The 12800-nt window shown below is 43.5% G+C and overlaps 1 protein-coding gene across 1 annotated transcript; it reads left to right on the forward strand.

Moving 5' to 3' along the window:
- Nucleotides 1–1955: 1955 nt before the first annotated feature.
- LOC133443779 (methionine aminopeptidase 2-like) lies at nucleotides 1956–9816 on the forward strand. The gene is made up of 11 exons (XM_061720996.1): nucleotides 1956–2145; nucleotides 3008–3124; nucleotides 3379–3441; nucleotides 3917–4019; nucleotides 4229–4390; nucleotides 5176–5357; nucleotides 5586–5680; nucleotides 6722–6818; nucleotides 6917–7020; nucleotides 8850–8965; nucleotides 9093–9816. Exons 1-11 carry the CDS (start codon nucleotides 2001–2003, stop codon nucleotides 9343–9345), a joined length of 1437 nt encoding a protein of 478 aa, XP_061576980.1. The 5' UTR covers nucleotides 1956–2000; the 3' UTR covers nucleotides 9346–9816.
- Nucleotides 9817–12800: the final 2984 nt, after the last annotated feature.

The raw sequence follows: 12800 nt of genomic DNA on the forward strand, positions 1-12800 counted from the left end.
ATTGTTTGACAAGTTGACCTGATGGGAAAGTTAAAACATCACTGTCGCGTTTAGGCAACGCTGGGTTATTACTATGGGTTGTATGACTATTATGGATGAAGAAGTGATACTGGCTAGCCATTGGCTAAGCCGACTGTCAATCAATCATATTAGAAATACATTTGTTGCTTTACACAAACTCTCCTGTCATGGTACGAAAAACCTCTGCCCCCTCAGAGTTGACATGGGTGAGAAATCAAATGATTAAGAAGTTATTTGAACCAGATTGTAAATATGTTTATGTCTGCTCTGAAGTTGGACATTTCAACATGGGAGTCCATGCAGAGTGACCAGCGTGTGGAGCCTGAGCCTCAACCCAGAGGTTAGATGGCCGGCTTTGGTCTCAGATCTGATCATTTGCCAGCATGCTGCGGCCATCCTGGTGCCTTTGTTCCACCTTGCTGCAGTGGCAGTGACTCTCGTTAAAACCCGTTTACTACCCCCTAGGGTGGAACGGGGACAGAGCAGAATAACATGTTAAACGCTTGGCCAACATTTTGCCGCCGTGCAATTCAAACAACACTGCAGGGATGAATAAAGGCCATACAGGGCTGAAGGGACTGGTGTGTGATGTGGATGCACAGCAACATGGAACCATCCGCACACATGAATTTTTTACACACATACAAAGGGACCTATTATGAAAAACAAGTTTTTTCTTTCTTTAACATATATAAAGTGGTCTCCCCTCAGCCTGCCAACTCAGAGAAGGAGGAAAGCAACCAAATTCTGCAGTGTCTGTACAGCCGCCCGGATGATCCATCCAGTGTGATGTGGCTTCTACGAGCCGTTCAGATTCTGCTCCCTTTCGCTACGTAACCAAAATGCAAACCACGCCCACAACTAAACACCGTGTCCTAACTGCATGCGAGCGTCCGACTATCGCGTCGCACTGCATGACATCGGACGCTCTCTGTCCATCTCCCTCCAGCAGCTGCCACTTTATTGAGGTTTTTGTAGTGAAATGAGGAGGTATCATAGTGATAACTTCTCATTTCAACTAACTGGATCAGCCATTCCTCATCCGTGGCTTTCAACGCGAGCGACAGGAAGAAAATAGAAGCAGGGCGTCTGACAAATGTTCAGCTAAAAACGGTGCGCCGCGTCGCTCGCGGCAGCGCTGCGTCGCCAGCGGCCAGTTAGGACAGTCCAATAGAAAATAAAGCAATGGAATTGATTTTGTCGCTGACGCTCGCTTGCATCGCATGCAGTTAGGACACGGTTTAATAGTGTACGCAGCCGGCTGCTCTTCTGCCCAGAGCGATGCTTTGTGCCCTCCCCTGCTACGCGTCATTCAGGCAGCCAATCAGCACAGAGCCTCATTATCATAGCCCTGCCCACTCAGAATCCCGCATAGATAATGAGGTTAGAGAATGGGAAGATAAAGACATTCCTCAGAGGCTGAATTTCTAATTTATTTAGCAGAAAAAATCAAAACCTTGTTTTTAAGACATTCAATACCTGTTTAAAATAGGTATTAAATGCCATAATAGGTCCCCTTTAAGGTTTTTCTCCCACTTGGGGAGTTTTTTACCTGCCATTGTTTATATTATATTGATGTAATAATTGCTCGTGGGTCATGTTCTGGGTCTCTGGAAATATCCTAGAGACAACTTCTGTTGTATTAGACGCTATATAAATAAAACTGAATTGAATTGAATTTCACAGAGTGTACTAATTGTGCTGAGTTTCTTCACATTACAGTAGTTTGATCCAAATGGTCGTTTTGCCCTCTGAAAAAAAAAAAAAAAAAAAGAAAAAAAATCTGATGATGTGTGCAAGTTTTTTTGCTCCTTGGAACCGACCCGAGGATGGTTTTCGTGCATTCAGGTGGCGTTGCGGAGGAGAGAGAGCCCCTCTCCTCTCCTCTCCTCTCCTCCGCCTCCGGCGCACTGTGCGCTCTGACCACTGGAGGCTCCAGCAGCTTCTGCGTCACTTCACTCCATCTCCCACCGCCGATCATGGCGGAGCTGCAGCCCCAGCGCGAAGTGGAGCCCCAACTTCTCAACGGGGCCGACCTGACCGAGGAAAAGGAGGATGCAGACGCCCCGGAGTCGGTCAAGAAGAAGAGAAGAAAGAAGAGGAGGAGCAAGACCACCGCAGCAGGTGAGGCGCGTCACTTTGCGTTTCTATGGGACTCCTCCAAGGGGGGGAAATAGCGCAAAATGCTCCCTCTTACACTCATCTATCTCAATGTTTGTGCAAAATACTAAATGCGGGTTGGGAGACTTTTTTTTTTTTGGACCTGTCGGAGGGTATTTCTCTGCAGCTGGTTCCAACTCTGCTGCAGCTGCTGCAGGCGCTCATCTGGAAACGGGGCAGTCTGTGAAAAAAATGTCATTTTAACACCAAAACTGATCCAAAACTGTCATTTCAGGGGAGAGGAGTGGAGGGGGGAAAGGGTGGAACGCAGTTAAATTTTATTCTGGCATAAATATGCTCTGTCTTATAAATCCTCTTAAGCTGCATGAAATGATGTAACAGAAACATCAACAGTCTCAGCAGAGCAGCGAGACGAGAAGTATTCATGCAGAAAACATGTTGATAATTGCAGCGTGAAGGCTTGAGAAAACAGAGATGTCTGAGTTCTTGAACGTGTCCTAAGTCCATGCAGAGTGGTCCTCACAGCACTGTCTCTGAAGGGCTTAAATGTCATAATGCTGCAAGGTACACATGCCCTTGAGGATATTGACTCTCAAGGTATAGAAAAGGAATTATTCAGAGGCCCTGCCAAGTGCAGTGCACGCTGAATGCACTTCCTTAAAGTGACTCTCAACCATAAATAATCAGCTCCTTGCGTGTGTGTGTGTGTGTGTGTGTGTGTGTGTGTGTGTGTGTGTGTGTGTGTGTGTGTGTGTGTGTGTGTGTGTGTGTGTGTGTGTGTGTGTGTGTGTGCGTGTGTGCGTGCGTCCCAAACCACGTGCATGTTCTCCTGCACATGCATGCACGCCGGTGTGTGACTTTGCAGCAGGGACAAACGACGCTGATGGGGATGGAGGAGAAGCCGGAGGTGTGGGTGATGTGACGAAAGAGCTGGAGCAGCAGACGCTGGAGGAGAAAGAGAGGGCCGAGGATGCAGAAGAAGGTACCTCCTTCAATCACCCACCTCCACCCTGGTGGTGGTCTACACTACACCTGCAGCCGGTGATGGTGCTGCACTCACGGCCCCGACAAGACAAAACCAAACCAAATAAAAACTCCCAGTGAAATGAATACAGTCATTTCAGCAAATGTGATATTTGATTTTTCAGCAGGGACCTGGGAATAGTGCCCGAGCCCTGCCGTCGATATATTAGCTCACTTTACAAACTGTATTGAAACTAATGATGCTTTCAACAGATGGTGAAGAAGGAGAGAACTCATCTGGTAAAAAGAAGAGGAAGAAGAAGAAGAAGAAAGCATGTAAGCTGTGTTTCTTAAGTGCAGCAATGATCCAGTCTTTTAGAGTTGACACAAATGTTGAGTTTTAACTGATTAATTCACATTATTAGAGTTAAACAGTGCAGGACTGACCTACAATGAACACACAGAAGCTGTAATCTACTGCCCTTACTTTTGAACAACTTGTGCTTTTTATTATTTTACCTCTTTTTCTTATCATTTTATTTGTAATTTACTGTTTAATTGTGTCTTACGGCTTTTAATGTTGATGTAAAGCACTTTAAATTGTGCTATACAAATAAACTTGCCTTGCCTTGCCTTAAAGTGCCAGGAGCTTCATGCTAAGTGCATATGAATGTTTTTCCTCCAAGTATTCCTGTTTTACAGCGTTTAACTTGACTGTGTTAAAATAGTCTTGTCTTGAACAGAGCCGGGATAACTCGTGTTTTCTCTCCCTTTTCCTGCTCTTCCCTCTTCTTCCCTCTATCTGGGCCAGTGAAGGGACAGACTGACCCTCCCACAGTCCCTATTTGTGAGCTCTATCCCAGTGGAGACTTTCCAAAGGGAGAGGAGTGTGAATATCCCCCATCAAAAGACGGGTGTGTGACTTCAACGCTCCACCTAGTTTTTATCTCAGTCCATCTAGTTTTTTCATCGCAAGATGAGGATTTTAATTTCACTTTGAAGGCTAAATGCATTAAATGTAGTCAGACTGAGCCTCTGATGAATGTACACATACCAATATTGTGTGTTGAATAATGAGTTAATAATGGCGCCTCCTCTTTGTGTCCACCTGCAAACCCCCCAGGCGCAGCGCCGCATGGCGAACCACCAGCGAGGAGAAGCGGACTTTGGACAGAGCCAACGAGGAGATGTGGAGTGATTTCCGGCAGGCGGCCGAGGCGCACCGGCAGGTCCGCTCTTACGTCCGGAGCTGGATCAAACCAGGGATGACCATGATTGACATCTGGTGAGACACACACACTCTTGGAGGGAGAAGCTGATACGTCTCAGCTAGGCCTGTGTTGAAAAAAATCGATTTTCCGATTCTAAATCGATTCGTATGTCTAAAGATCAATATTTTTTTTTTTTATCATTACATTACAACTTTTGGTATTTTTTTGTTTATGCCCAGAAAAAAGGAATGTTTTGTTGGACTGAAGAATAACTACTGACATGTTTTTGCCTTTAAATATGTTTAAAGGTATGAAAACATTAAAGTTTTCAGTTATAATTGCATACATTGTCTATATTTAATTACTTTATATACTGGCATGGGGTTACATTTGCATAAAATGCTAAAAAAACAAATTCTCAAAAAAGTAGAAACCGAAATAGACCAAAAATAGAAAACATTTAAACGGAATGTAGGAAAAAATAAAAGCGATTTCATCCAGCCCTATGTCTGTTTGCTGCCCTGGATCTGTTTGGTAATTCTGCCCCACACGATGTTTCTAAAAGCAGTTCTATCAGCATTCTGGGAGCTGATTGGTCCTTACAGCATCATTAGCTGCCAATACTTGCTGTTTAATCTCAATATAATACTAGTAGTAATATGTTGCATAACTACACAGTCATATAATTCACGCAACAGCTAAAAAAAAACGTTTTAATAACACTAACTCAAATCAATATCCGAATCAAATCAAATCAAATCTTGATAATCGATTCAGAATCGATTCTTGACATTTGAATCAATCCCCAGCGCTAGTCTCAGCGACTCCAGCCAACATCTTTGTGTTTTTCCTGTGGCAGTGAGAAGCTGGAGGACTGCTCCCGCAGGCTCATCAAGGAAAACGGGCTGAACGCCGGCCTGGCCTTCCCCACCGGCTGCTCCATCAACCACTGCGCCGCCCACTACACCCCCAACGCAGGAGACCCCACCGTGCTCCGCTACGACGACGTCTGTAAGGTCGACTTTGGGACTCACATCAACGGTTAGAGCTCACTCCTAACTCTTTAAGTGTTTTCAGAGTCCCAGTCTGCTTTTGGCATCGTATACCACACGGTAAAATGGTGATTGCTATATAATCTTTTACTGCCTGGAATAAACTGTTCTCATGACTTAATTAACCTCCTCTTTTCTTTTTTTTTACACTAGTTAATGTTGAATATTTCCTCTCATGGGCAGGATTCATGCACAACCAATCTGTTTGGGTTTTCAGGCCGGATAATAGACTGCGCCTTCACCGTCACTTTCAATCCAAAGTACGACCGACTGCTGGAGGCTGTGAAAGATGCGACCGACACTGGCATCAGGGTGATTTATTTTATTTTATTTATCTTTTCTTATTCCTTTCTTTGATTTATTTTACTTTATAATACATAAAGTCAAGAAATGAGAATGGTGGGAATCACCTCACTGGTGTTCAGAGCACATCAGCTGTTTCATGTTCACAGCGTACTGTTATAAAGTAATTTCACTGGTATATTACAATGTTTTCCAGAATGTGGTTGAGGGTGGTGCAAATGGCTGATTCAGGGCAAAAACTTTGTTAAATATGACTGGATGTCACACACAATTGCACTGTAAGCAGATGTTGCATTTCCTAGAGGGAACACAGGGAATGCTGCACATTCTCAACATCGGGCCCCTTTACCAGTCACAGAACAAAAACTAACATTGTATTAAAGGAAATAAATTAATCTTCTCAATTTGCTCAGTTTTATCGCTTTATTCGCTTCTGTGCTCGGTCAGGTGTTCGGTCTGGATAGGATAACGCTTTACTTCTTCTCAGGGACATAAACCTTTCACATCGACACAAGAAAGCCGGACCAATTATGTACATACCCATTTGCGTACAGAAATGCGTCTGGCTCCCCTCCTTTTTGCAGCCATTTCCATCGGTACAGAACGTACCAAACCCATCTCAGCAGGGTGAGGGCGGGCTTTTTGAGTTGACTCATTCAGAAGCATTCAAGAACCACTATTCAAGGCAACAATGATGCCAGAAACCCAGTGTATCACAGTGTTTTTACTGCAAAACCGGCAGCTGTCATTCGCAGGGGTTCCACTGCCGTTTGGTTGTTGTGCTGCTGAAGTCACACAGTTTGTTCCTCTGATTGGTCATACACCTATCTAACAGTGTTCAGACGCAGTGTCTGCCCCAAGCCCAGGAAAAAAAAATTAAATACAGAGGAAGCAGACCAATTGAATCACAGAGGAAATTAATTAAAATGACAGGTTGAACGATTCAAATAATAGCAGGTTTGAAACCTCACGAGTGTGCACAAGTCACATGGTTCAACACACGTTTCCTTCCACTGCTGTGTTATTTACCGAGTGCTAACTCTGTCCTAGTTTGCTGGAATTGATGTGCGCCTGTGCGACGTTGGCGAGACCATCCAGGAGGTCATGGAGTCTTACGAGGTGGAGATAGATGGGAAAACATATCAAGGTAAAATGAGGCCGCCCTCCGCCTTTTCCTTCACCCGCCGTCGCTGCAGCGCCTCCTACTAAACACGTGAACCCTCTGCGGCATTTTCTTCCTTGCAGTGAAGCCAATCAGGAATCTCAACGGCCACTCCATCGGACAGTACCGGATACACTCAGGGAAGACGGTCCCCATTGTAAAAGGCGGAGAGGCGACAAGGATGGAGGTTTGTCAAATCAATCATCAATCAATCAAATTTTATTCATATAGCACCTTTCATCCAGGTACATGAAATACAAAGTGCTTTGACATTTTGACTGAAAAATAAGTGTAATAAACAAAAAAATTAAAACTGGGAGACCAAAAAAAAATAAAAACTGGGAGACCAATGCACGCTGACATACAATATAGTTAATTAAAATGAAAGAAAAAAAGGATAAAAGTTCAAGGATTAAGGCTAAAAAATAATCAGTCCACAACAATAAAATATAATAATAAAAACATTACAAGAGATAGATAATTACATAAAACAGATACCCTTAAAAAATGTTAAACAGAATAAAACTATAAAATTTGATGCTACATAAAAGCTTTTTAGTCTACGTTTAAAAATGTCCACATTTCCAGCTCCTCTCAGATCCTCCAAGAGGAAATGTGTGTTTCTGGAGCCCTAAACAACACTGTATCATCTTGAATCGTCTTTGACCTTGCATCTAAATAAGCCTTTTTAACTCTTAAGTGTACCTGGAAGAACATTTAGCTGGCTGAGTTGCAATGAGGTGTGGGATCATATTCCCGCTCACTGCTCCAGCAGCTTCTCAGCGGCCAGCAGCTCTGTAATTACACCCTTTTAATGGAATTACGTGGTGAAGCAACATGTGTTAAAACACCGATCGGACATTTTTCCGAGGCTTCACGTCACACCTGCACAGCTGCAGCTCACGGCTGCGTTTGGACGGAGGTGAGCGAGGTTTTTAATTGGCAAGTCGCTGCGTCAGGCTTTTCACCTGATAGTTGCAGGAGAGCGGGGGGGGGGATGGGTGCTGATATGGCAGGTTTGCACAATGCATTTTTATTAATTTTTTAGCTGATGTATGTGGGTGTCACAAGACCATTACCCTCCTTGAGATCAGAGCTTGCTGGAGCGGCTGGAGTGGCGGCTGGGCGTGCCAGCACTTGGTCTGATTATCGGTGCAGGGAGAGAGGGCGTCGCAGTGTTATCAGCTAATGCCACGGGGACTCCCAGCAAACATCCTATTGCTGATAGAGGCACAAAATGGCAGCGAAAGCCGGCCAATCAGCTCATGCAAAAAAAAAAAACAAGCTGCTGTCCTTTACAGAGTACACGTGGACACATTAGTGGCTTCTTATCAAATGTATTCTCAGAACTCCCTCCCTTCTCTCTCCTCGTGGCTGGCAGCGTTTTGGAGATATCAACCCCCCATCTCAGTCCTACCCTACTGAATGCTGTCATGGCCATCCTTCATTGTCCATCGCCGGCCTAATTACCGTATTTTCTGGACTATAAGCCGCTACTTTTTTCATAGGTTTTGAACCGTGCGGCTTATACAAAGGTGCGGCTATTCTGTGGATTTTTCTTCCACCGCTCGGGGCACTCTAACCGGAATTAGAATCAAAACCAAGACAAAATAAATGCAAAGAAGAATACACTACTTCTTCTTTAGCAAATAGAAGTAGGTAGAAGCAGATTTCAAACAGATAAATAAATACCGGTTATTTTCTCTTGGTTCTGTCCCGTTTTAATCAGCAAAGTTGCTGCCGTGTTAAAAGACACTGTTAGGAAAGGATCTATTTAGGTACCAACATGTACATCATTTACAGTTCAAAATCCTTCTGTAAATGTAGTAAATATCTAATTAACAACATAAATATCTGCGGCTTGCATATCTTTTTTTTAAATAGAGCGGATGCGGCTTATATACAGGTGCGGCTTGTATATCTTTTTTTATTTATTTTTTAAAAAATAGAGCGGATGCGGCTTATATACAGATGCGGCTTATAGTCCAGAAAATACGGTATTCTTTGTCTTCCCAGGAAGGTGAAGCTTACGCCATTGAGACATTCGGCAGTACCGGCAGAGGAGCTGTCCACGATGACATGGAGTGCTCACATTACATGAAAAACTTCAACGTGGGACATGTGCCAATAAGGTTCATCTTTTTCACCTCCTAACTTTAATTAAAATGAAAATGACTGATTTAGAAAATGAGAACTGCCGCTCATATTTTTTGCCTTCCAGTCCAACCTCTGTGTCCTCACTTTGTCACTGTGCCGCAGGCTTCCAAGGGCTAAGCATCTGCTGAACGTGATCAATGAGAACTTTGGCACCTTGGCCTTCTGCCGCCGCTGGCTGGACCGCCAGGGCGAGAGCAAGTACCTGATGGCGCTGAAAAACCTGTGCGACCTGGGGATCATAGACCCGTACCCGCCTCTCTGCGACATCAAGGGCAGCTACACCGCCCAGTACGAGCACACCATCCTACTCAGGCCCACCTACAAGGAGGTCGTGAGCCGGGGGGACGACTATTGAGCATGCGCCGGAAAACTCAAGGCGAACCTGGAGGAGCATGACATCTCAGCGACAACGAACCTCTTCAAACTGACGGCAATTATGCAATAATTCCCTCGTGTACATTTTCCCTCCTCGAACACCTTTAGGTAATCTTAAGTCATGGCTGAAGCTTTTAAATTTTTCTTTTTTTCTTTAAAAGGATCAAGCCAGTAGAATAAGGGCATATCGTTAATACGTGTAGCGTTGTCAGTTTAGTTAAACCCTTGCTGCTTTTAGGATATATGCAAAAAAAAAACGACAAAAAAACATTTATGCAAAAAAAAGGTTTGGATGTGCAGCTCTCCTAAAAATGTTAAGCTTTATTGCCTCGTTAAAACCTTACAAGGATTTAAAAACAAAAAACTGCTATGAAATATTTCTATTTCTATATTTTGTTGCTGTATTTTAATTTAAGGCAGTTTTATAAGAAATAAATTGTTATAAATCTTGCATTGAGCTTATTGTCTTCTGTATTCATGTGCCGGGATCTGTTAAAGTTTGTGAAGCGTTTCAAGTGGAGGAAGGAGAAGTGACCTGAAAGTCAATTAGAAGTTAAATCCTGCACTGAAATCCGTAGAAGAATATAACACAGAACTTACTATATTAATATTTTGGGAGGAAAACTATCATTTGTATACAGTTCTGGCTGTGGTGCCCCAACTGGAATGTCGCTGAACTGACCCTCGGCCTCGTCATCGGGGCCCCGGCGCAGGACGCCGAACCCAACTTTGACCACATTGCCACATCCGCTAGGAGACGACAAGCCGGACAAATGGAGAGGCTTTTCTCGGGAGGGGGGACCAACGTAAAAACTGATGCAGAACACAATGATCTGCTGTATTTTCCTCTAAAAGTGAAACCCCACCTAAACTTGATTTTTTAATACACCACCGAGCAAAAGTCTTGAGCGAAAAGTGTTTTTTAAACTTAATTCCCACTAAACCAGGCATTTATAATTTTTAAAGTGGTCCTGTGCAAAAGTTCTTCAGGTTTTCTTGAGGCTTTTGTTTTTTTAATTCATTCACTTTTTCACTTGGATTCATTTTAATTTACTTATTTCAGTTCAGACCGTTTACTTGACAATGCATGGAAGAATGTGTTTTTTTTCTCATTATCAACTAAACAATTATCTTTTGAGTTATTTAAGCATAATAAAGGTACCTACATCCGTTAACTGTTGTCTTTCACAGACATAAATTGTTCTCATTTCCTTAGTTTCATCATTGAAACATGCGCTGGATAGCTAAGAGCCATTCGGTTTGTAAAGTTTGTAACAGCAGATGAATAAACTGCAGGATGCTGCACGTCTCAGGCGCTATGTCAGGTCTATGGTCTTCCGCTGCCAGGATGTCCATATGGACACCATATGGATTAAAAGTGGAGCGCTTGAGTACAGAGTGGGCTCAGGGTTGAAATGGCAGGAGTCCCATATGGTTTCAGCATTGTAGGCCCTGAATGGGAAGCCTGTTTGGGCCAAATATATGGGGCCCATGAGGGATAAAATGGATCGAATCCACTCAGAACCCATATTTGCAGCTCATCTCTGGCTCATACGGTGCCCACATATAAATGTTGGCTGGACTGGAAGCCAAATGTAAATAAATGAAAGGTGACGCAAGATGTTTGCAAAGTTCTGAAGGTGGCAAAAGTACATGAACTTCTGAGATGATCATGTCATGGGAGGGTTTTTTTTAATCAGCAGGAGGATAATGCAAAGTGAGGGGCATCTGGTTTCATTTCAAGCACAGCGATCAATCAAAGTTTGATCCTCAGACTATATTAGACGAGACGCATCACTGAACAAACCCGGGGGAGTTTTGAGGATGTCAAAGTTGCTCCAACGTGCTGGAAAAGATTACAAAACCATATTTTAAATGTTTGGACTTTAAATTCAAACCATTTATACTTCCCCCAGAACGGTCGACCAACAAAGATCAATCAAAGGTGTCTAATCATCCATTGGGCTATGAGGGCAGCTAGCGGCTCCCCCCAACACCAACATCCATGGGAGCCTCCCAACAACAACCGTGTGCATGGAAGGTCTGCACAGACAAAACAACATCCGTCTACATCAGTTTGCTAAGGATCATATGGACAAGCCAAACTGTTGAAAACGTATAACAGCATGAGAACCTCAGCACTTCTGTTATACACAGCAGTGCTGGTATAATCATGTGCGCCAGTTGTGCTGCAGAGCAGGACAGCTTAGCAAAGAGCTTGTGTTCGCAGAGTTTTGGCTAAATGCAGCAGTCCTTTCGGATTTCAATTTGAAATTAAAGCTGCAAGCAGCGATGAACGGGCCCTCGCACTCTTGTGCACGTTCAGGCTGCAGTGGAAGCCCTTGTATGACTTGCATGTAGATTCTTCAGGTCTGGACATTTAGCGGATGACACCACCCACGACTCTCTATATCAGTGGTTTTCAAATGGGGTTACGCGTACCCCTGGGGGTGAGTGAAGGCACTCCAGGTGAGATTTTAAAATATACATATATTTAAAAAGTAGCATCCATGCAAAAATCCTTTAAAAATAAATATTTCATAAATAATTGAGGAAAATATAAGTCTAAATTCATAAAATGAATTTTATCTTCAGGAGTAGGCTATTCAACTTATTATCCTAAAACCCGAGAGTATCCCCCACACCAGGATGGTTCCACCTAACCTGTCAATCACCTGGCTTCACCTGTCAATCACTTGGACCAACGATGGAGTCGTGGTTGAAGCGTAGCAGCAATATTTTTATGTTTAATAAATCAGTTACTGATGGCACAGTGCTCTGTTTTAGGTCTTTTTTTTACAACCAAAAGTGCTTTGCGCTGGTAAGGGGGTACTTGGCTGAAAAAATATTTCACAGGGGATACATCACTGAAAAAAGGTTGAGGACCACTGGTCTAGATCAAACGATTCGAAAGTTATGGCAGAAAATAGGGACTATCAGATATCGACCAATCAGAAGAAGGGGCGGGGCTAATTTGCACCAATTATGTTCAAGGACTCAAAACCGAGTCAGATGACACCACCCACGACTCTATGTCAAACCATTCAAAAGTTATGGCAGAAAGTAGGAAATATCAAATATGGACGAATCAGATGAAGGGGGAACGCGCTTTTTAGCGTCTATCATCGCCACGGTAACGCTTTTGACTGAGAAAAGTAATGCGCATCGTCGCAGGATCGAGACGCACATTTTGATGTATAACACACCTGGGTGCACGTTACGGTTCGGGCGAAGAAGCGGCCGAAGTAATGCCAAAATTACACGATTCATTCAAAATGGCCGACTTCCTGTTCGGTTTCGGCCATGCCGCCAAGAGACTTTTCTTTAAGTTGTGACATGATACAGGTTTGTACCGATTTTCGTGCACGTACGTCAAACCGTATTGTGGGGCTTGAGGCACAAAGTTTTCTAGGGGGCGCTGTTGAGCTATTTTAC

The sequence above is a fragment of the Cololabis saira genome, chromosome 5 (genome assembly GCF_033807715.1).
Source record: "Cololabis saira isolate AMF1-May2022 chromosome 5, fColSai1.1, whole genome shotgun sequence".
Classification (NCBI taxonomy): domain Eukaryota; kingdom Metazoa; phylum Chordata; class Actinopteri; order Beloniformes; family Belonidae; genus Cololabis; species Cololabis saira.

Coding starts and splice junctions, on each gene's coding strand:
- LOC133443779 (XM_061720996.1), top strand. CDS start 2,001: ATGGCGGAGCTGCAGCCCCAGCGCGAAGTGGAGCCCCAACTTCTCAAC. Junction 2,146..3,007: donor GAGCAAGACCACCGCAGCAG/GTGAGGCGCGTC, acceptor GTGACTTTGCAG/CAGGGACAAACGACGCTGAT. Junction 3,125..3,378: donor GGCCGAGGATGCAGAAGAAG/GTACCTCCTTCA, acceptor TGCTTTCAACAG/ATGGTGAAGAAGGAGAGAAC.